The sequence below is a fragment of the Podarcis filfolensis genome, assembly GCF_964270895.1.
Source record: "Podarcis filfolensis genome assembly, chromosome: 1".
Taxonomy (NCBI): Eukaryota; Metazoa; Chordata; class Lepidosauria; order Squamata; family Lacertidae; genus Podarcis; species Podarcis filfolensis.
This window is the reverse complement of record NC_139604.1, coordinates 128,191,966-128,212,651: the sequence shown is the minus strand read 5'-3', so window position 1 is coordinate 128,212,651 and position 20,686 is coordinate 128,191,966. Positions and strand designations below refer to the sequence as shown.

General features: G+C 48.3%; 2 protein-coding genes across 2 annotated transcripts; both read right to left on the bottom strand.

Annotated features, from left to right (window-relative positions):
- Nucleotides 1-6,967: 6,967 nt before the first annotated feature.
- GPR135 (G protein-coupled receptor 135) lies at nucleotides 6,968-8,831 on the bottom strand (the record flags this gene model as incomplete). The annotated part of the gene is made up of 1 exon (XM_083609807.1): nucleotides 6,968-8,831. One exon carries the CDS (start codon nucleotides 8,829-8,831, stop codon nucleotides 6,975-6,977), a length of 1,857 nt encoding a protein of 618 aa, XP_083465933.1. The 3' UTR covers nucleotides 6,968-6,974.
- Nucleotides 8,832-10,214: 1,383 nt separating this feature from the next.
- L3HYPDH (trans-L-3-hydroxyproline dehydratase) lies at nucleotides 10,215-20,677 on the bottom strand. Its single transcript, XM_083622247.1, has 6 exons — nucleotides 19,815-20,677; nucleotides 14,617-14,786; nucleotides 13,513-13,635; nucleotides 12,229-12,366; nucleotides 11,461-11,777; nucleotides 10,215-11,419 (listed from the first exon to the last, which is right to left on the bottom strand). The coding sequence occupies exons 1-5, from the start codon at nucleotides 20,434-20,436 to the stop codon at nucleotides 11,652-11,654; spliced, it is 1,179 nt and encodes a 392-aa protein (XP_083478373.1). The 5' UTR covers nucleotides 20,437-20,677; the 3' UTR covers nucleotides 10,215-11,419; nucleotides 11,461-11,651.
- Nucleotides 20,678-20,686: the final 9 nt, after the last annotated feature.

Genomic DNA, 20,686 nt, shown 5'->3' with positions numbered 1-20,686 from the left:
ACTATGTCTGCCATGATGGTATGGCAGGAGGGCCTCCATGTTTGCTGGAACAGCAAACAGTCTCTCACGCACTGTGAAATTACGAGGGGATTGTTACCTGATGTCAGGGACCGTGCTGAGGAGGGCTGCACTGAGGAATGGCGGGAGCCTCCCCCTGATCCTGATCCTGATCCTGATCCTGATTCTTCCCAGGAGCAGGAGGACAGTATAGATTTTGAACAGCGGTTTGCAGAGGGGCATAGTTCAGAAGGCAGAAGCTGGGAAATACTGGATGGGGAACAGCCAGCAGAAGAAACACTGGAAGAGAGAGAGTTAAAAGATTCACAATCTCTGGATAGCATTCACCCCCCTTCTCCAAAGTCACAGAGAGCTCAGAAAGTCTCAGAACAGAAAGAAGCTCAGATTCCAAGACGTAGGAGTGACGTAGATTAATAGGGCCGGGGGGGTGAGCCTTAATTGGTAGCACCGCCATTCTGGGTTGACGCTTTATTTTGCCCTTTGCTGTGTTTATTAAAGAAACCAACTGGTAAGAATTCCTTTCAGTTGATCTGCTCATTTATGGCCACAGGGGAGGAAACCGATTCCCCGAAGCCTGACACCTGAGACCTTTTCACAGATGCCACAGGAGGTATTGGCGGAGCCACTGGTGCCCACAGATGCCATGTTGACAACCCCCCAAAAATCTGAATATGCAGCTTGCATTCTTAACCACCTGTGCTTGTATGTGGCCACATCACGAGGGCTCAACAAAATGGTGCATCCAGACCCAGAGGCTCAGCTGCTGCTGAAGATGAATTGCCCATGAAAGAGAACCTGTGTGAAACTGCCCTGCACGTTTTAGGACAGCCGCAGATGGTTTCAGGCAGGCAAAACCTGCCTACAATGGGAGCTTTCTAAAGTACTCCTGGAAAGCTTGCAACAGGCTTAGGTGACGTCTTCTCCCAGCTGCAGCCTGATCAGATTTTTATGTCTTCCGCCAGAAGCTGTTTAGTCCTTGCATTGTAAAGCTAACCAGTTGAAGATGTCTTCTTTATTTTCCCTTCCGCCCCTCTGTGACCCTGCACACAGTCACACTGCGAGGGCTGCTAATTTGATTCAGCCCCTAGATCTTCTCACGGGAACCTATATTTGCTGGGGGGGGCAGTGATGTTGCCGGTTTACAGGACGTGTGATCCCTGCACAAACTGCTGTTGCAAGAGCCAGCTGGGCTGACTTATTTCGTAGGTCAGTTGGCCACCTTCTCCCATGCTTTGGGGCTGCATTTCACTCTGGAGTCCATGTCAATGAGCCAGGAACAATTTCCTCCTCCTTTTGAGTGGTCACATGCGGGCACATCAGATGACTCGATCCCTGGGAACACAGGAAACTTCCGTGCCCTGCCATTGGTCCAGGTAACTCACTCTTGTTTGCTGCAGGGCAACTGGATCTGCTTGGAGAGAAAGATTTTCCTCTCACTTGCCCTATGGGCCAAATTTGACAGGTGGGCAGAGCAATCCATCTATCAGCTACGGTGGCATTAGAAGCCATTGGGCTTGGGAATGGGTTTTATTTTCTCTTTGGCTTTGCAAGCAGCCACGATCTAACCTGTATGGCCATAAATTCATCATACGCAGCCCCTGCCAAATCTGCATCCCCAGGGCCCTTCCAGGAGAATTATTGTGTTTCTCCCAAGCGCAGACTCAGAAGAAGGTGTACATTAAAATAGGAGAGGATTTCCTCCACAACTTCCTTTAATTTCTCGGGAGAATCCTCCGTGTTGGTTGCAGAGCTTGGGAAGATTCCTTGACCACCGGCTTTATTTTCTTCCTTTCTTTTTAAAAGAGACTAATTTAATCGAGATTGCGCAGAGATTCCTCCTACTGCATGGAGTGAAAAGCAGCAGCTCCATCTACTGGTTCAAAGTCTCCTTCCTTCGGCATCTTCACCTGTGCTGCTCGCATCTTTCTGGCAGTTGCTATATCAGAGTCCTTTTAATAATACTGAACAAATAGCTAACAAATCAGTGTGGGTCTCACTTTACAGATTAACATATGCAAAACAACAATACAACACACCACCCCAAAGTAAATTTAGACAGTGGCAAAGTGGCTGTGAGTGGAAGTAGCATTTTTTTGTTTTCTATGAGAAATGTTGTGGCTCAGTGCTTAGGGCGTCTGCTTTAGGTTTTGCATGCAGACAGCTGCAGGTTCAAACCTTGGCATCTCCAGGTAGAGCTCCTTCCGGAAACCTTGGGCGGTTGCTGCCAGTCAGTGCAGACAGTATTGAGCTAAAAGGCAACTTCTTACGATTCTTGGAAGCAGAGCAAGTTACTCAAAACAGGCAGGTGGTTGACTTCACATGTTATCCTAAGGCAGTTAATAGTATGAGAATTACTGTATGGGACAAAAATGGCAAACAGAGGAAAGACCAACAAATTTTCGGCAGCTGGTGGTTTGTTTGTTTTTAAAAAAGACACTTTAATAGATCTTTGGTGGTCAGGCACCCAAAAACATTTGGGAAACTCCTGCAAAAAATAAAGGAGCAAAAGCTTTGTGTTGTAGCCAACACTGCATGAACAGTGGTCCAGCTCCGAGGGCCTTCTGGCGGTTCCCTCATTGCAAGAAGTGAAGTTACACAGGCAGAGGGCCTTCTCAGCAGCGGTGCTCTCCCTGTGGAATGCCCTCCCATCACATGTCAAGGTGATAAATAACTATACAGTGGTACCTTGGGTTACATACGCTTCAGATTACAGACTCTGCTAACCCAGAAATAGTACCTCAGGTCAAGAACTTTGCTTCAGGATGAGAACAGAAATCATGCAGCGGCGGCACAGCGGCAGCAGGAGGCCCCATTAGCTAAAGTGGTGCTTCAGGTTAAGAACAGTTTCAGGTTAAGAACGGACCTCCGGAACGAATTGAGTACTTAACCTGAGGTACCACTGTACAACATTCTGAAGATATCTTAAGGCAGCCCTGTATTAGGAAGTTTTTAATGCTTGATGTTTAGCTGTGTTTTTATATTATGTTGGAAGTCGCCCAGAGTGGCTGGGGCAACCCAGTCAAATGGGCAGGGTGTAAATAATAATGTACCATCATCATCTTCCAAAACGCGTCCTTAATAGTGAGCACCAGGCAGGCATCAGGTGTTTAGGTAGGTGCCTGCTTCAAACTCACAAGGGCTTTCCATGATAACTGATCCAGCCATGTTAATGTATAAATCTGATCTTCCAATTTATGGTGCATTTTGTATTTGTGTTATGAATACAAATTTGCTGCTTGAATGCTGCTTTTCCCCATGGTAGCAATGGTGGTGCAGATATAAGTCAACAGTGTGTCGTAGCAGCAAAAAATAAAAAGAAAAGCTAATGCTATTCTAGGCTTCATAAACTGAAGTCTAGTACCCTGATCAGGGGAAGTACCATATTTTTTGCTCTATAAGACTCACTTTTTCCCTCCTAAAAAGTAAGGGGAAATGTGTGTGCGTCTTATGGAGCAAATGCAGGCTTAACAGCTATCCCAGGAGCTATAACAGCAAGATGAATTGCTGCTTTCACTGTGCAGCGATCCCGCTTGCTGTTCTGGCTTCTGAGATTCAGAATATTTTTTTTCTTGTTTTCCTCCTCCAAAAACTAGGTGCGTCTTGTGGTCTGGTGCGTCTTATAGAGCAAAAAATACGGTAATAGTACCACTTTATTCCGCCTTGGTCAGACCACACCTGGAATACTGTGTCCAGTTCTGGGCACCACAGCTTAAGAAAGATATTGACAAGCTGGAACATGTGCAGAGAAGAGCGACCAAGATGATCAAGGGTCTGGAAACCAAGCCTTCAAAGTTAGTTATGTTTAGCATGGAGAAGACGATATCTCTGAGAGGTGATCATAAAATCACCAAGGGCCATCTAGTCCAACCCCCTGCAATGCAGGAATCTCAGCTAAAGCATCCATGACAGGTGGCCATCCAAGCTCTGCTTCAAAGGCTCCAAGGAAGGAGAGTCCATCACCTTCCGAGGGAGACTGTTCCACCATCAAACAGTTGTTACTGTCAGAAAGTTTTTCTTAATTGGAATCTCCTTTCTTGTAACTTGAAGCCATTGGTTTGAGTCCTAGCCTCTAGAGCAGGAGAAAACAAGCATGCTCCCTCCTCCATGTGATAGCCCTTGAGATATTTGAAGGTGGCTCTCATATCTCCTCTCAGTCTCCTCTTTTCCTGGCTAAACATACCCAGCTCCTTCAAGCGCTCCTGGTAAGGCTTAGTTTCCAGGCACTTAATCATCTTGGTTGCCCTCCTCTGCACATGATCCAGCTTGTCAACATATGAAAGCCATCTTCAAATATCTGAAGAGTTGTCATATGGAGGATGGAGCAAGCTTGTTTTCTGCTGCTCCAGAGGGTAGGACCTGAACCAAAGGCTTCAGATAGCAAGGAGATTCCAACTAAATATTAGGAAGAACATTCTGATAGTAAAAGTGTAAAGGTAAAGGACCCCTGGACGGTTAAGTCCAGTCAAAGGCGACCATGGGGTTGCAGTGCTCATCTCACTTCAGGCTAAGGGAGCCAAGCGTTTGTCCACAGGCAGCTTTCCAGGTCATGTGGCCAGCAGGACTAAACCGCTTCTGGCGCAATGGGACACCGTGACGGAAACTAGAGTGCACGGAAACACTGTTTACCTTCCCGCCACAACAGTACCTAATTATCTACTCACGCTGGTATGCTTTTGAACTGCTAGGTTGGCAGGAGCTGGGACAGAGCAACAGAAGCTCACCCCGTCACGGGGATTCGAACCACTGACCAGCAAGCCCAAAACGCTCAGTGGTTTAGACCACAACGCCACCCGCTAGTGTATACTAGCTAGTGTATACTAGCTTACTGCACAAATAATCACATTGTTTCACCTACTTTTGCTTCCATCGCTTCCATCGACCACTGGTATATTTAGCCCCCAAAATCTTTTCCAGAGAGGAAAGTGGCCCCCAGGATGGAAAATGTTCCCTACTCCCTGTTGAAAGGAAATACTTTGTGCTCCTTTGCCGGGGGGGGCAGGACCCCCAAGCACCTGCTTTATTTCTTCTCTCGCGAAATAAGGTAACATCACACTTACAAAAAATGATATATACATAGAGGGTCTTTGTATTTGTAACAGTTTCACACAGAGTAGGGCAAACAGTTCAGTTAAGGCCTCTGGGGAACACATGGAAATAACTTCTCCGCCAGCTGTGTCCTTGGCGCCACGGCACTGGCAGAATGGATCATGGGCTTTGGAGTCCCAGCTTTCACCTGAACCACAGCCCCACTCACCTAGGCTCACCTGGCCGAAATACAGATCCGCCACCTTCTTTTTAAATACAACCCCCAAATGTTCAGGGGGCACAGCTGGGGCTTCTGCTTTTCTCCTAAGTGTGCTGAATATTGTGAGAGCCCTGCTGTTTGAGGCCAAGAGGCCAGCACTTGATTCTTACGGCTGCCAGACGGAGGGCCACAGGAAGCTTGCAAGCAAGACCTGATTGCAACAGCACACTGCACACCTGCAATTCCCAGCAGCTGGCCTTTAGAGTCATACTGCCTCCAGCGGTGGCATGGGGACATAGAGCCATTGTAGCTAGCAGCCATGGATAGCCTCATCATCCATGGAAGGGGGATGCAAAAGGTTAATGATTTTTGTAGGGCGGTGGGGGGGTTGATAAGCACTGAAACAGGTCAGCTGTGACGAGAATGGGGAATCCTGCAAGTCACAAGTGACAACCTCACCTGCTAATGCAACAAGGACACCAGCAGAGCTGCCTGCCTCCACAGCTAGTGCCTCTTGTGATTGCAAAAAAATGGGGGGGGGGTGCAGAGACTGGCACAACAGACCCCTAAGGAACATCGGAGCAGCCCAAGAGGGAACCAGCCCCTTTGCAATGCTCTGCTTTCTGGTCTTTTTAATGTAAGATATTTTAATGTGCCAAGTTGGGAGAGGCTGTGCTCAAACCTTCCACGCTTGCTATCCAAACAGCTTGGTGCTCTCTCTCATTGCTGCTGGGGTGGTGGTGGTGTCTAGCCAGGTTTTTTGTCCCTGGTGATGCCTCTTGGGGGTCGCCCTTGAAGGTTCCCAGCCTATGTGTTTGTGTACACAAATGTGCATGGCGGGGGGGAGTCAAACGGGATCTTTGAACTGGGTGAAATAAAGCCTCGTTTTGCCCCTGCACACAAACACACACCCCCTTTCTCTCTTACCTCCATAATTTATTATTTATACCCTGCCCAACTGGCTGGGTTTCCTCTGCCACTCTGGGGGGCTTCCAACAGAATATGAAACAGAATAAAACATCAAACATTAAAAAATTCCCTAAACACCTTAACAATCATCAAGGACCTGCCTCACCCAGGGAGAAGGACTTGATGAGGTGTCACGGCAAGGTCAGCAAGGGGCATAGTTTCCTGAGCTGAGGGCCAGGAGAGTCGCATGTGGCCCTCAGTTCCTCACCTCTGCCCTCAAGCAAACTCTGCTCACTTTCTCTCCCTTCAGCTCAGTGCTGGGCTCTTGATGAGGCTCAGCCAGTTTCTTACACACCTTTTAATTCCCATGTCCCAAGGACATGGAAAGAAGCAGCACCCACATCCCCTTTCTTGCAACAGCTGCAGCGATTTTACAGATCAGCCAAGGGAATAGTTGGGCTTGTCCAAACTCCCTCTCGTCCTGCTGCTTCTCCCACCTGCTTGCAGGCGGGGGGGGGGGGATGCTCTTTAGAGTGAAGTTGGAGCAAATGGCAATTTGGGCTTTCTCCAGATTGATGTTTGCACAGGCCCATGCCTCAAAATCTGCTCGGACCCATGTTTTCTAGGGCAAGAGAAAGAGTGGATGAGCCCAGAGACTGATTGGGAAAGTCCTGGGTTTCAGAAAAAGACACAGGATTCACAGTGACGCCTTTGATTCACAGCACATCCTTCCAGTCTCTGTAACAATGTTCCAGTTGTGAGCACTTGGCTTTCCCGGCCTTGCCATTACCCCGACAATGTTTCACAGGCTGGTATCGGCAGCGCCCGTTTTTCCTTGCTGCAAGCCGCCTTCGGAAGCAGTGTCCGGCCACCCATCCCGGCAGAAGAGCAGCGCCGGGTTCCTGCAGGCCCACACCCCCAATTCCCCTCCGCTGGCCGGGCTGGAGGAGGTGAGGGTGCTCCCCACGTTGCCTCCGCTCCCATGGCTGGCGTACCGCTCCGCCCGGCTCTTGCCCTCCAGGCGGCGGCCTTGGGTGGCAGCCAGCGCCACCGCAGCCACGTTGCCCCTCGTCCTGTACCCCCCTTCCCGGTTGCGCCCGAGCAGCATGGCGATGTTGGGGTTCCGCGCGGCGTAGATGAGGGGGTTGATGGCTCCGTTGGCCCAGGCCATCCAGCAGGCCACAGTGTCCACGGCGGGCGAGAAGGAGACGTGGCCCGTGGCGGCGGCCAGGCCCAGGACACAGTAGGGCCCCCAGCAGCAGATGATGGAGACGATCATGATGAGGACCGTGGTGGCTGTCCGCATCTCGCCGTAGTAGCGCAGCAGGTGCCCGTAGGTGGTGAGGGGGCGCACCCTGCTCTCCGAGCGCCGTACTGCGCGGCAGATGTTGTAGTGGCAGAAGCACATGAGGGCAAAGGGCAGCAGGTAGCACAGGACGATCAGTGCTGCGCCGTAGGGGGGCCCCAGGCGCGAGGACCCCCAGGGCAGGGCATACATGCAGTGGTAGGCCTCGGGCCCCGCTTCCTCCTCCTCTTCCTCGTTCTCCCTCCGGCCCAGCAGGTACCAGGGCCCCGAGAAGCCCAGCGCGGCCAGCCAGACGGCGGCCAGGAGCTGCGCGGCCCTCCGACGGCCCATTTTGCGCCTGGGCTGGCGCACGATGGCGCAGTAGCGGTCGAAGGAGAGCAGCGCCATGGTGAGCGTGGCGGCGATGCCCAGGCCGGCGTGCGCGGCGGCGCTGGCCAGGCACAGGCGCGGCCCGAAGAGCCAAGCCCCGTGGGGGCGCCCGCTGAGCAGGCTGGCCAAGGCGGGCGGCAGGCACAGCGCGGCGCCCAGCAGCTCCGACAGCGACAGCGACAGCACGAAGGCGTTGGTGACGGTGCGCAGAGGCCGGTGCCGCGCGATCACCACCACCACGGCGCCGTTGCCCAGCGCCGACAGCGCGAAGATCAGCAGCAGCAGCAGCGCCTGCGACGCCAGCGACGCCCCGGACCAGCCCCACGCCGCCTCCGACGGGGCCTCCGGCACGGACACCTGGCCGCCGCCGCCGCTCTCGTTGCGCCCCGGCGCCGAGCCGTTGATCAGGAGCAGCAGCGCGGATCCCTCCATGGCCAGGCACCTTCCCGGCCCCGAAAGGGAGACCGGCGGCTCCGTGGAGCGGGAGAGGCGCGCTCCGGCCGGCCCGAGGTCCCGGGGGTGACTTAAGGCGCACTTGGAGAGCCCCGGGCGCAAAGCTCCATCTGGGGACTCTGCCCTCTGCTCCTCACCCGCGCGTCTGGTCTGGCCACCGGCGCCAAAGGCAGCTGGAGGCGCCGACCTTCGGGATCGTTGCCCGGCTTCCTCGTCGGAGGGGAAGGGGGCGCCCGGCGGGGACGCGGCGGCGGCGGCTCCTTGGGTGGCGCGGCCTCCGCTTGCCGCAGAGGCGCGGGATTGCTTCGGCGCTCGCTGCGCGCCCGGCACATCTCTCGCTCTCTTCCGCGTGGCAGAGAAACCTTCGGGGGCTCGGGGAGTCGCTGACGTCTCCGCAGTCGGTTGCCCCGGGAAACCACGATGGCGCACACGCCGGAGAAGCCGGCAGCCGCGACGACCCCATTCTCTCCCCCGCCCGCCCCAAACGCCCTTCTGGCCCCTTCTTTTCTGCCGCCGTGCGGACGGGTCCATGCATTTCTTCCTGGACGGCTGCCTCCTTCAAGAGCTGCTTCCCAACAGCGCAGCTTCTCACCCGTTGCGGCATCTTTTTGGATTTCTGCGCATCGCGAGGGAGGGGGCGTTTGCTGTGCCAGGCAAGCGCGCAGGGGTCAAGCGTGCAGATCCTTGCGGATGGGCGAGAAAGGAGAAGTTTGCAGCAGGCAGGGCGGAAATTTTAAAGGGCTCCTGCGCTGTTTCGAGTTGTCACCTGTTAAGTGGCTCAAGAATAAACAGCGCCGGACACACGGTAAAGGAGTGAAGCCTCGCCATCAGGTTCCCTCTCTGCTAGGAAAAGCATTCGTTCTTGCAGACCTTGGAGAAAGGTGACACGCAAGAACTAGATGGAGCAAGGCCATTGATTCATCCAAGTCAGCAGAAGCAGCTTTTTCATTCCCTTGGATAACCATGTCAAGTGAGGGGTGAGGGCAGACCAAGGGATGCGATTCCTAACTTTTGTTCGGAATCTAACGAATAGCATTTGTTCAGTAGCCTAGGCCAAGTCCAGCCACATACATCCAAGAGGTCTTAATGCACGCACACTGATTTCTTTGTCCAGGAAAGTTCAGTCTACAGCAACCCCAAAAGCACTTGAGGGGTGCAGTCTGGGGAGAGGATGGAGGCTGCCAACAGTCCCAATGGCCAGATACAGAGGAGTGAAGGGACATATTTTGGCCTCCAGGCCTGGGGTTCACCATTGCTGCTGCACAGTCTCCACTCAGCCCTGGGTGACCAAATGCAGCATTTTGTGAAGAGGCAAGTTAAAGCAGTGCAGCTTTTTTCTTACCGTTGCACAACTGGAACTGCCAGTCTCCGTGTGCAGTTTGCCAGGCCCCCCCCCCCACTTTTCCCACGCAGACAACAACTAGAATGATGGGAGCTGCAGTTCAGCAACAGCAGCAGGTTCCCCACTCCTGTTCTAAGCCAAACAGTCCCTCAACTTTTACTTGCCATGACACACAGCTCACAAATGCAATGATGGTCATCATAAGGACATGTGGCTGAGCAGGTTTGCTATTAAACAGGGTTCTGAGGTCAATGAAACTATTCCAACACTTTGGGTACAAAGGATTTTCTCAAGCTGAAGACTTCAAAGTGTTCTGAATAATTCATGCAACCCACACTTGGGAAGATGCTATCCTGATATGAGGTACCAAACAGTGCAATGATAGAGGTATATGTCTCAGCTGTTCCTTCTTGAACAGGTTTTTGGGGTATTCAGAGAAACCTGCAAAAATCTATTTAACCAGACGTACAGCAGGACACCCTAGGGAAGAATGGCTGCATCATACTATTTTCAAACCAAACTATTTGTCTCCAACGAAGGTCACAACCTAAATCAGTTGCCCTTCACAACTCTTAAGGAGGCGATGTTTAAATTTTTATTATAGACAGAAAGCATAGTATGGCGACATAATTCTTTAATTTTATTTTACAAGGTGGGGCTGCAGCATGCTTAGTATTCCACTTAAAAACAAAAAGCCCTAAGTGGTTTTACATAAGACAATATAAAATATTAACTAAAATACTGATGAATTTAAATGTTAAAACTAAAGCATATTTTAAATGAAGCTTGTGGTGCGGAAGTCATACCTTCTTCCTCTTTTGAGAATCAGGATTCCAGAGCTTGACTTATTGCTAGAGTCTGTTACAGGAAATAAAGAACTTATAACACATTCTTTAATCAGGTGCCTGTTGATATCCCAGGAACTTCACACAAAGAAGGGAAACGTTAAAGTATTGCGTTCAAACATTTGCACCTGCACTGCAGCATTGCAGTAAAGGTTAAAGAAGTTCAGCAATGAAAGCAGCGTGAAGAGACATAACAGCCATCAAAAAGCTCTAAGAAATGTAACATACAAATTCTGTAGCACTTTGAATATAAAAACGGCCCCCTGCAGGGGTTATTTCGCAGTCTTGTTCATTAGGGTACTGCATTCACCTCAGGCAGGACACAAGTCCGAGGTAGGACCCTCACCTTTGAAAAAATCAAACTGTCTTGGAATTTGAAACAGCTTGGCTCCAAAGCTGCGGCAGCCAAAACAAGCTGGCTTTGGAACAGTTTTGAAGCCTTCAGAGGTCTTCTAAGTCGCTGTTTTTAACTAGTTTGACATGTTTTTACAAAGTCACGCAAGTTGAAATTGAAAGTGCCAGGCAGACAGGAGGGGGACATGTAGGTGTTTCAAGGATAATCAGAGTATTTGGTCAAGAAGGTACAAGACTACCCAGATAAACTTGTGGGGTTATACAGGTATGCCCAAGCTCTCATCTCAAGAGTTGGAGGCTAATGGCAAAGACATGTTCAACACCGCCCCGCCCCCCAGAGAATCTCCCACATAAATGAGCTTTCATTTTATTCTTTATCAGACCAGACCAGGTGAATGAGCCTGTGGGGTTGGAGAAAGGGGAAGAAACCTCCATCCTTTACCTGCTTATCAGTCTTGACCAGCCTACTGCTAGTAACAGGAACAAGCATTTATATATGTATCTTGGTAATCTTTACAACAACTTTGTAAAGCATGTCAGTATTATCATCTCTCTACTGAAGATGGGGAGGGCGTAGACTTAGTAGGGCCTACCTAAGGTGATCAAATGAACCTGCTACTTCACAGTTCAGTCTTAAGTCATAGTGCCACACTATGTATATTTTATATACAGACAAGGAGCTTCAGAACCACTTTGGTGAAACTGAATGAGAGCCTTAATCACCAGTACGATGGAGGGTTATGCCAGCAATTAAAAGAAAGCAAAATACACATATCAAACAGGGTTATTGGAAGCAGTATAGTAGCACAGTCACTTAAGAAAGAAACCGTATTTCAGTGGGTCCTCCTCCTCAAAAGTGAAGGTTGACATTCCAGTATAAAAGGATTCTCCAGAGACTTCTACAATAACAGCATTGTGGTCACCACATTTGGTTTCCTGGGTCAAAAGAAAATGCTTCAGATTAATTAGGAAAAATACACTGGTTTACTTACAGCACAAACTTTTGTAGGCAGCATCTGAATACATGTGATGATGTATACATCTAAACTAAAGTGACAATGAAAGAACAGAACAGAATATAAAGCCAGTATTTAAGGCTTAAATTGTTTACATTATGTTTTAAGCAAAACTGAGACAATTTACTAAAATTAATGAAAACCATTAATCATTTGGTCCTAATTAATATAATGGCATCATGATCTTATAACAAGATCAGTTTTTCTTGCCTTGCTGAGAGCATTTGATCCACAATTGAAGTAACCCTGCTGTGAATGTTGGAAGAATTCAAGCTATCCGACTAAACAAGACCCAGGGCACAGCAAAGCCGCCAGTCCATCACATACTTTTTATTTTTCTAAATTACCAAAGATAAATGTTTGGAGCTTGCCTTTATTGCTTTTCCAGTGAACAGGGAACCAGTTGTACTGCTTCTGAAGGTCCTGGTCTGGTTCAGCTGAATGAGTCCTTTATGGTATTGTAGAGCAATGCGAGCTGTCACACCCGACCCGGTAGGACTTCGGTCAACCTAGTTTGGAGAAAAGCAGACATCTTTTAGCTGCATCATTCAGAAATGCAACAAATGTAATTAATGACTTTTACTTTTTTAAAAGGTGCACGTGCCTGAATTATATCCCTGAATTATGCTATTCAATATTAAAGAGAGAAAGTGGCCATGTGCACCCAGAAACTTAAAGGCTACCTAGAACAAATTTTCCCAACCTTTTTCTGACTGTGGCCCCCTTCTGACTTTCTTTCCTGTCTCTCCCCATAGGCGTAGCTGGGGGGGGGGCGGGGACAATTGCCCTCCCTCAATAATTAAAAATCCATACAAATCTGAGGTTCTGCCCCCCCTAACAAAAACCTGCCCCCCTAACAAAAATCCTGGCTATGCCCATGCCCCCTCCCCGTCCTATTGGTAGAAAGGTAGCTGTTTAAATATTTTGTTTGTACAATTACATAGAATGATAGGAACATAATGAAATATTGTTGAAGCAGAAAAACATAGAATAATGGAGCTGAAAGGAACCCCAAGGGTCATCTTTCTAGTCCAACCCCCTGCAATGAAAGAAACTCAGCTAAAGCATCCATGACAGGTGGCCATCCAACCTCTGCTTAGAAACCTCCATGGAAGAGTGCAGAACCTCCTGAGGGAGATCCATCTTCCATGTACTATAAAAAGTAAACAACACCTATTTGACCCATTATTTGACACGGAGGGGAAAACCTACAGATACAGTCCAAAAGACACACGGGGAGTTCTGTATATATGGGAGAATTTTAAAAAGGAGGGGTTCTTCACTGACCTGGTGCAAAAAGTTGGAAGTTGCCTAGCTCCACAACAGAAGCCAAGTCTTTCTTTTTTCCTGGCCAAGATGGTAGATACATTTCCCCATCAAGCATCATCTGGGTCAATTTGTCAGGCCGGGAAATATTTTGTTTCTTTCTCGATTCACTAAATTTGTCAATCAGATCTTGGACTTTGTTACTATGTTCCTAGCTCTATACAGCTCCTAGAGTCTCTCAGAATTTAAGAGTTGTATACAGCAAAGAATGCAGAACTGAGCATCCTACAGATATGCTGCCTTTTTCTTTTCTCTACTACAAATACAAATTGAAAACCCCTGTGATGAAAAGGGGCAAGGTGGAACTTCTCTTGCACAGTATTCTCTACCTGTGCATCTGCAAACACACATATGTTGCTTGTTGGTTCATCACTAAATGCATCTTTCCCATCTGTCAGGATAGTCCCATAAATGAAAGCCGTGTCTTCAATCTCAGGATGGTGAACTTTGAACTAGAAGAAAACAGAAAATGGCATCAGATAAATGCAATAAAATAGCAATAATATAATAAGGACCTCACAGACTATGTGCTCATCTAGTATTATTATTAAGAGGATGTGCAGCTCAGGAGAAGGAATTGACAGTCTCTTTGTAGTAGTGGAACCACGTGCTTAAAGACCATCTAGGTCCCATTGCTCCTAGCTAGCAAAGCCAATGGTTAACAATTTTGCAGTCCAAAACATCTATACGGTGCCATGTTGGCTACCCCTGGTCCAGGTCATTACAATATGCCTTGAGGCCAAGTTTGTACAGATGTTAGGAGGCTGCTGCACTTATTTTCAGTAACCTCCCAATGAGAAAACAGCAGCTTCCATGGAATTATCATTGAGGATATCACAGTTCAGTTTCTGCTGGAGACTTTTCTTGGATTTCACACACACAACACACAGCCTTCTCCCTAGCACTGAACACCCCAGTTCCCACTCCCAACTGCTCCAAAGCATCTCACTATATGAACAGCAAACCACTTTTAGATACTCAAGAATGGACAAAACTGCATAAACCTGTTTCTAAGACAAAGCTAGTCAAAGTGTTATCTGTCTAACAAAATAATGTATATGTTATATTGACAGGATTATGGAAAAAGATTAGCTGCCCACAAAAAAACAGGACTTTGATATTTTTTAACAATCAATGCATGATTTGCATCAGCTCCATTTGGAAGAGAGAAACCTCATTCACAATATTATGCAGTCTGCCAATCAGGCTTGTAAACTGTAACTTGGTAATCTATGGCAAGGAAGACTTGCTTCCAAGTGAACTTGAAGAGGCATAACAACACTGGTTTTCTTTTGTTTTACGTTACAAATAACTAATATAGGCAATATATGAACAAGTAGATTAGTAATTTAAAGACATTTAACTTATAGATTTATTTAAAAATATATAAATAATTTAGTTATATTGTACAATACAGAAAAATCAGACTATACCTGAGCCTTTACTGCTTCAGTTACTGCAGATGCTGCATCTACTAGATCCCTAATCCTTGAAGAAGAAAGATCAAGTCCCAATCGATCAGCACTGACAAATGCATAGAAAGTGCCGCCATATCCAACATCCACAACTACTTTTCCATAGCCAGGAACATCAACGGTTAAATCTAATAATCAAGAAAAGGACAAGGCATTACTGCAAATAATTCAGGTTTCCCCTCTGTAATCTGTTCTGACATCCGCTCACCCCAAACAACAGTGCCTATCTACCTATTATGGTGACAGTAATATCAGTTAAGAATGCTGAAAAGCAGTCTGGTAACTAAAGACTAAGGGAGCAATGCAAACCCCAGATCTGCTGGGATGAGCGAGGTATCTGGTTCAACCAGCCTATGCTGGCATAAGCACATTCCAGCTCAGCCTGACAGATGCCAGCATAACTCCCTCAGGACAGCAGAGCTGGCTGAGATCTATGGCAGCAGAAACCCTGAAGAATGGGTGTTCTGGGGGAGGGACTGGACAGGGGGACTTATATCAGGGGGACTGTATCCTAGGTTTGTCTTTCCTCTACCAGGCTTAGGCCAATTCAGGCAGTTAGTACCCTTGTTACTGAACAGTTTGGAATAGGGGTGATTTATGCCAGCTTAGTTTAAACCGGTTTAAATTCTGGCTTCCTATAGTTAGGTCTGCTCCTTAAGAGTAATTAATCGGGCACCAGTCATCAGAACATTTTTACCATCCTGCAAATTAGAGACTTCTTTTTCAGGAAGCACAACAGACACAGAAACAATTAGGATCCCCCCAGTAACTTAAAGACTATTATTTGAAACAAGTGGAACAACACCGTGCTATTACAATTGTTCTGCCTGTGCAAGCATTGCTTGCTATATGGAATGATCTCCCCCCCCCCCCCCATGTTGTTCTGGAGTTCTCCCTACCCGCAAGAGCTGATACAGAGGGCATGCAGAAGATCAGGGGGAAGCCCTGTTGTGCTAAGATGACTTGTGCTGGTTCCCAGTAGCACAACTATTTAGTTGAATCTGGCCCAATATATCCTTGCCTCCTACCAGGAGAGCTCCTGTTCAAGGTTCCAGCCAGCAAAGTCCATTTCATTCCTCTCCCTTTTCTTTTCCAACCAATGATCAACACTGCACGACTACAGAGCATGATTTCACTCAGCATGCACTGGGCAAATAGGGGGGTGTTATTTATTTTTAAAAATAAACTGCAAACTTAGTGTCTCAGACAGCAAAACGTACAGCTCACTAGAACATTCAAGAAAGGAAGTGTCGTGCAGATAGGTGTTCTTTCCAAGATGCAAAGTTAGAGCCTGGGGAATAGCAGAAAAGAAGGTTAGTCATATTTGTCGATTATCTAGCATGCAGGGTCAGAATAATAAAAAGCATATTCCTACACACCTGACCTGCACTTTTTGTGCAAATCTACACATTTATGAGCCTTGTTATCAGTTAAAATTGAACTATTGTGGTTTCCCAAAAAGGATCCTGGGAATTTTAACTTTAGAGAGGATACCAAGAATTATATTAGAGGTTCCTGCCCACACCCACCTTCACAGAACTGTAGCTTTCAAGATTCCTTGGGGAAACCAAACTTTTATTTGAAGTCTTAAGTGGAGGCAAGTCATTTACTACTGTGGAACTATTCAGACCATGAGAGAATTCATGACTTCATTTAGATTCTCCCCACACCTGGGAACTAAATAAGAAGTTCATTCTAAATTTCTCCTACCAGTTATGGGATTGTGCAGTCAGAATTTAGGAGAAAATGTGGTTAAAAAAAAAGAGGATCCCATTAAACTAAAGCTAATTGTCATTTTATGTTACAGGTGGGTAGCCGTGTTGGGACTTCCGTAGTCTCAACAAAATAAAAAAAATTCTTCCAGTAGCACCTTAGAGACCAACTAAGTTTGCTATTTTATGAATTGTGCAATTAACTTGCTGCTTCCTGCAAGAAAATGGTACTGGATCTCCATCTCCACTCAGTGTGATAAAAAAGTAGTTAAGTGCTTCATACCACCCAGGCACAGAGGGTGGGCTATAAATTTAATAAATAAATAAAACAAATAGCACTAGTGAACAAAAGATACCTGAAACCACAGCAAGGCAATTATGTATGGAAAACAGAGAGGAAGCCCACCTTAGATAGAAAGTAGAGCATGATGTACCTGTAGCTGTAACAGTGGAATGAGAAAATGACCTGCCTTGCAAATCAAGGAAAGCCACACAATGGCTTTCTGGGACTACATGATAATGGTGGCTCCCAGAGAAGATCTCACATCCACTTTGCTTCTCGTCATGTCCTGTAACTCAGTGCAGTGCAAATCAAGGTTTGGCTTAGCATGTTGTCCAAACCCAGGATTGTGGATAAGCTCTCTCTTCTTAACCATGATCTGTAGCCAAGAACAAACCTTAAGGAGAGAGTTTAACCAAGATCCCAACGACTGAGGAGGGGAAAAGTGAGCTCTTACATGGGAGCCAGTGTGTTTGCACTAAACCATAGTTTGGTTTGGTTATGTGAAAATGTGGCCAATGCAGATGTACCTAGTAGCCAATAAATATGACAGAACAAATGGCCAAAAGACATTTGATCGACCTACAAACGAGGACAGCAAAACAAAGCACAATAATGAAGTAGTAAGTTTTGTAACTCAGTGGTGCTTACTTCATAGAGATGGAAGGGACCCGCAAGGATCATTTACTTCTTAGTAAATGAACCCAGGATTACACTACACTTCTGTATAGCAGCAAGAGTAGGCAAAAGTGACATAGGAGAGAGATGGAAAGTGTACAGAAGCTACAGGGACATGCTCTGGTACCTACAGAGGTGTGTGCGTGAATGTGCATAAGTGAAGAAAGGATATCAGGGACATACCTGTAGCAGTAACTTATGAAAGCACACTGCAGAAGTAAACGGCCTTTAGTATTATTATAGACAGAGCTATAACTACAGTACTTTGTGGCAGTAATGCTCGGCAGGTACCAGTGGAAAAAGACAGCTATCTTGCAAGCAATGCACATTATGTCCATTTGCCCCACTGTTTACAACTGCTTCCTCGATATCCTAATGTATGTTCACATATGATTTGTAAACTGAGGATTCCACTTCATGCATCTGACTATAGTCCACAAAGGTTCATGCCACAACTCTGTTAGCCTTTACGGTGTGGCCCACCCTCTTTTGTGAAGTTTTACTATAACCACCCTAGACCATTAACAATTTGGCTGACAAAGAAACTGCATGTCAGCAGCCACATCAATAAACCACCATGACTGCCTGCAAAACAGGCTAGGAAAATGTCATCTTATTGCTCACAGAACTGAAAAAGCCACAAAAAGTAAAAATGAATTGCTTTATTTGGTTGGTATATATAAAACATCATTTTCTTTATTATTATTGTGTTTGGTGGGTATGCGTCTTTCCCCCTAGTGGCATTGCCACCTTTGTTCTAGCCAAATACAGGGCTTGGCAGGGCAGTTGGGGCAGGGTTATTATTTTTTCATCTGGTGCTGAAGTGACTTCAAAGCAATTCATTACAATCTATTGCAGCCTAACAGGATGGCCCTCTAAAATTTGTCACACATGCAGAGTTTGTAATTCTGTTCGTGTTCGGCTACCCAGAGCTTAAATACAAGCGGGAACAAGCTTGTTCCCCCTGCTCTCTTGCTCCTGCTCTGAAGGGTAGGACTTGAACCAATGGCTTCAAATAACAAGGAAGGAGATTCCGACTAAACATCAGGAAGAACTTTCTGACAGTAAGGTAAAAGGTAAATGACCCCTGGATGCTGAAATCCAGTCAAAGGCAACTATGAGGTGTGGTGCTCATCTCGCTTTCAGGCCAAGGAAGCTGGCATTTGTCTGCAGACAGCTTTCCGGGTCATGTGGCCAGCAGGACTAAACCTGTTCTGGAGCAATGGAACGTGACGAGTGCCAGAGCACACGGAAATGCCGTTTGCCTTCCCACCACAGCTGTACCCATTTATCTACTCATGCTGATGTGCTTTCGAAGTGCTAGGCTGGCAGGAGCTGGGACCGTAAAAGCTGCTCAGCAGTGGAACAGACTGCATCCGAAGGTGGTGGGCTCTCCTTTCTTGGAGGTTTTTAAGCAGAGGTGGGGTGGCCACCTGTCATGGATGCCGTAGTTAAGATTCCTGCATGGCAGCAGGTTGGGCTAGATGACCCTTGGGTCCCTTCCAACTCTAAGATTTTGGATATTAAAAACTGGTAGGCCATGATAATGTCATGTATTTCGGTAATGAAAAGGGCATTGTACTTTTGCTCACCTCTCTCATTTCTATAATCGCTATTTAAGAAATGTAAGAAGCCAACCAGATAGCCTACGGGAAGCAACTGTGGTTTCTAGCAAGTGGCCCCCGGGCAGGGCCGGATTTGGGTTTGAGGAGGCCCTAAGTTACTGAAGGTAATGGGGCCCTTTATATGTCCAGCTGTCCTTTGTCAACAACAAATTGCCGCTGTTTTTTGTGTTGAATATATGCTATATGGCAATTTATGGACCTAATAGGTATCTAAAACCATTTGCCACTCTTGCTGTATGTAGGTTTTATTTTATTTGTTTTTTATCTTATATTTTGGAAATGTACATCCAGTTTTTTCCCCCTTTAAATTTTTTGGGGGCTCCCAAGAGAGTGGGGCCCTAAGCTGTAGCCTGTTTAGCTTGTAAGTAAATCTGGCACTGCCCCTGGGGGTCCCTTCCAGCTCGTAAGATCCTATGATTCTCTGTTTCACACCCATGCCTTTGGAGAGGATCCCTAATGTTATGCACTGAGTTGAATAGGATCCAGAATGCAGCAGTCTGATTGGTCCTAGAATAGGATCCAGAATGCAGCAGTCTGATTAGTCCACAGGAGCCACCCAACCCAGCTCCAGCTGGAAGGGAATCCGCAACCTGATTGGCCTACAGGAGAATCCCGGAATTAGCCAATCACGCGGGGCCCATTGTGTAAATAATGTATAGAAGTCATTCTGGGGGAGCTCCCATTCCTCCTCACCACTATGAGCTGAATAAAGAGCATGAAAGCGACTCTCGACTCCGAGTATATTTCACCTAACTTGGCAGAGAGAGATGCCCCGAAACACAGGACAAAAGCGCGTCCATACAGGACGCAGCGTTTGACATGGAAAGACGGGACAGTCCAGGCGGCAGCGCTGCCCCCTACCGGTGGCGGCGGCGAAGGCGGCGACGCTGTGGAAGCGGACTCGGCTGCCGCTGCGCTGGCCGTCCCAGCTGGCGAAGGCGGTGACGGGCCCGCAGGGGCAGTGGATGACGACGGCGGCGGCGGCCTGGTCGGGTCCCGGCGGCGGCGGCGGGCAGAGCCCGTAGTCGAGGGCGAAGCGGGCGAGGCAGAGGACGGCGTGGCCGCACATGGCGCTGCCGCCCTCGTTGTGCACGAAGAGAGCCCCGAAGGCGGCGCCCGGCAGCTCGCTGGGCACCAGCGCCGCCCCGTACATGTCGCGGTGCCCGCGGGGCTCGTGCATCAGCAGCCGCCGGGCCGCGTCCAGCTCCGGGAGCTCCAGGAGGAGGCGGCGGCGGGCCAGCAGGGGAAGGTCCCGGGGGGGCTCCAAGGGGCCCAGGCCGCCCGGAGGAAGCACCCGCAGCGGCTCCCCGCCCGCCTGCATCTCCACCGTGAGGAAAACGGGGGAGCCGGGCGCGCGGGGAGGGAGAGGCCGGGAGGCCCCGGCTTGGGCCTCAAGCGCCGCCATGGCCGTTGAACGGCTTTTTACCTCACGCTGGTTTGTAACGGACGCCACCCGCCCAGGCCCCGCCCTCCGAGCAGCCATTGGCTGAGAGAGGAAGGGCGGGGAGAGCCGGTCCGTTTATGGGCCGTTGGCTAAGCCTGTCAGAGGTGCACGCCCGGGATTGGTGAGAGAAGGCGAGCGTCACCGCCCAATGACGCACACCGAACGGGCATTGGCTGAAGGGTGTGCTCGTTTAAAGCCTATTGCGACGGGCTGTTCAGGTTCGCCTGTCCAGGATTGGTCAGCGGGGCAAAGGCAGCAAAGATGCAGGCGGCGTAAACAGAGAGAGAGA

Coding starts and splice junctions, on each gene's coding strand:
- L3HYPDH (XM_083622247.1), bottom strand. CDS start 20,436: ATGGCTGCTCGGAGGGCGGGGCCTGGGCGGGTGGCGTCCGTTACAAAC. Junction 12,367..13,512: donor GTGTGTTTGCAGATGCACAG/GTAGAGAATACT, acceptor TCTCCAAACTAG/GTTGACCGAAGTCCTACCGG. Junction 11,778..12,228: donor TCACTGGAAAAGCAATAAAG/GCAAGCTCCAAA, acceptor CTTTTGACCCAG/GAAACCAAATGTGGTGACCA.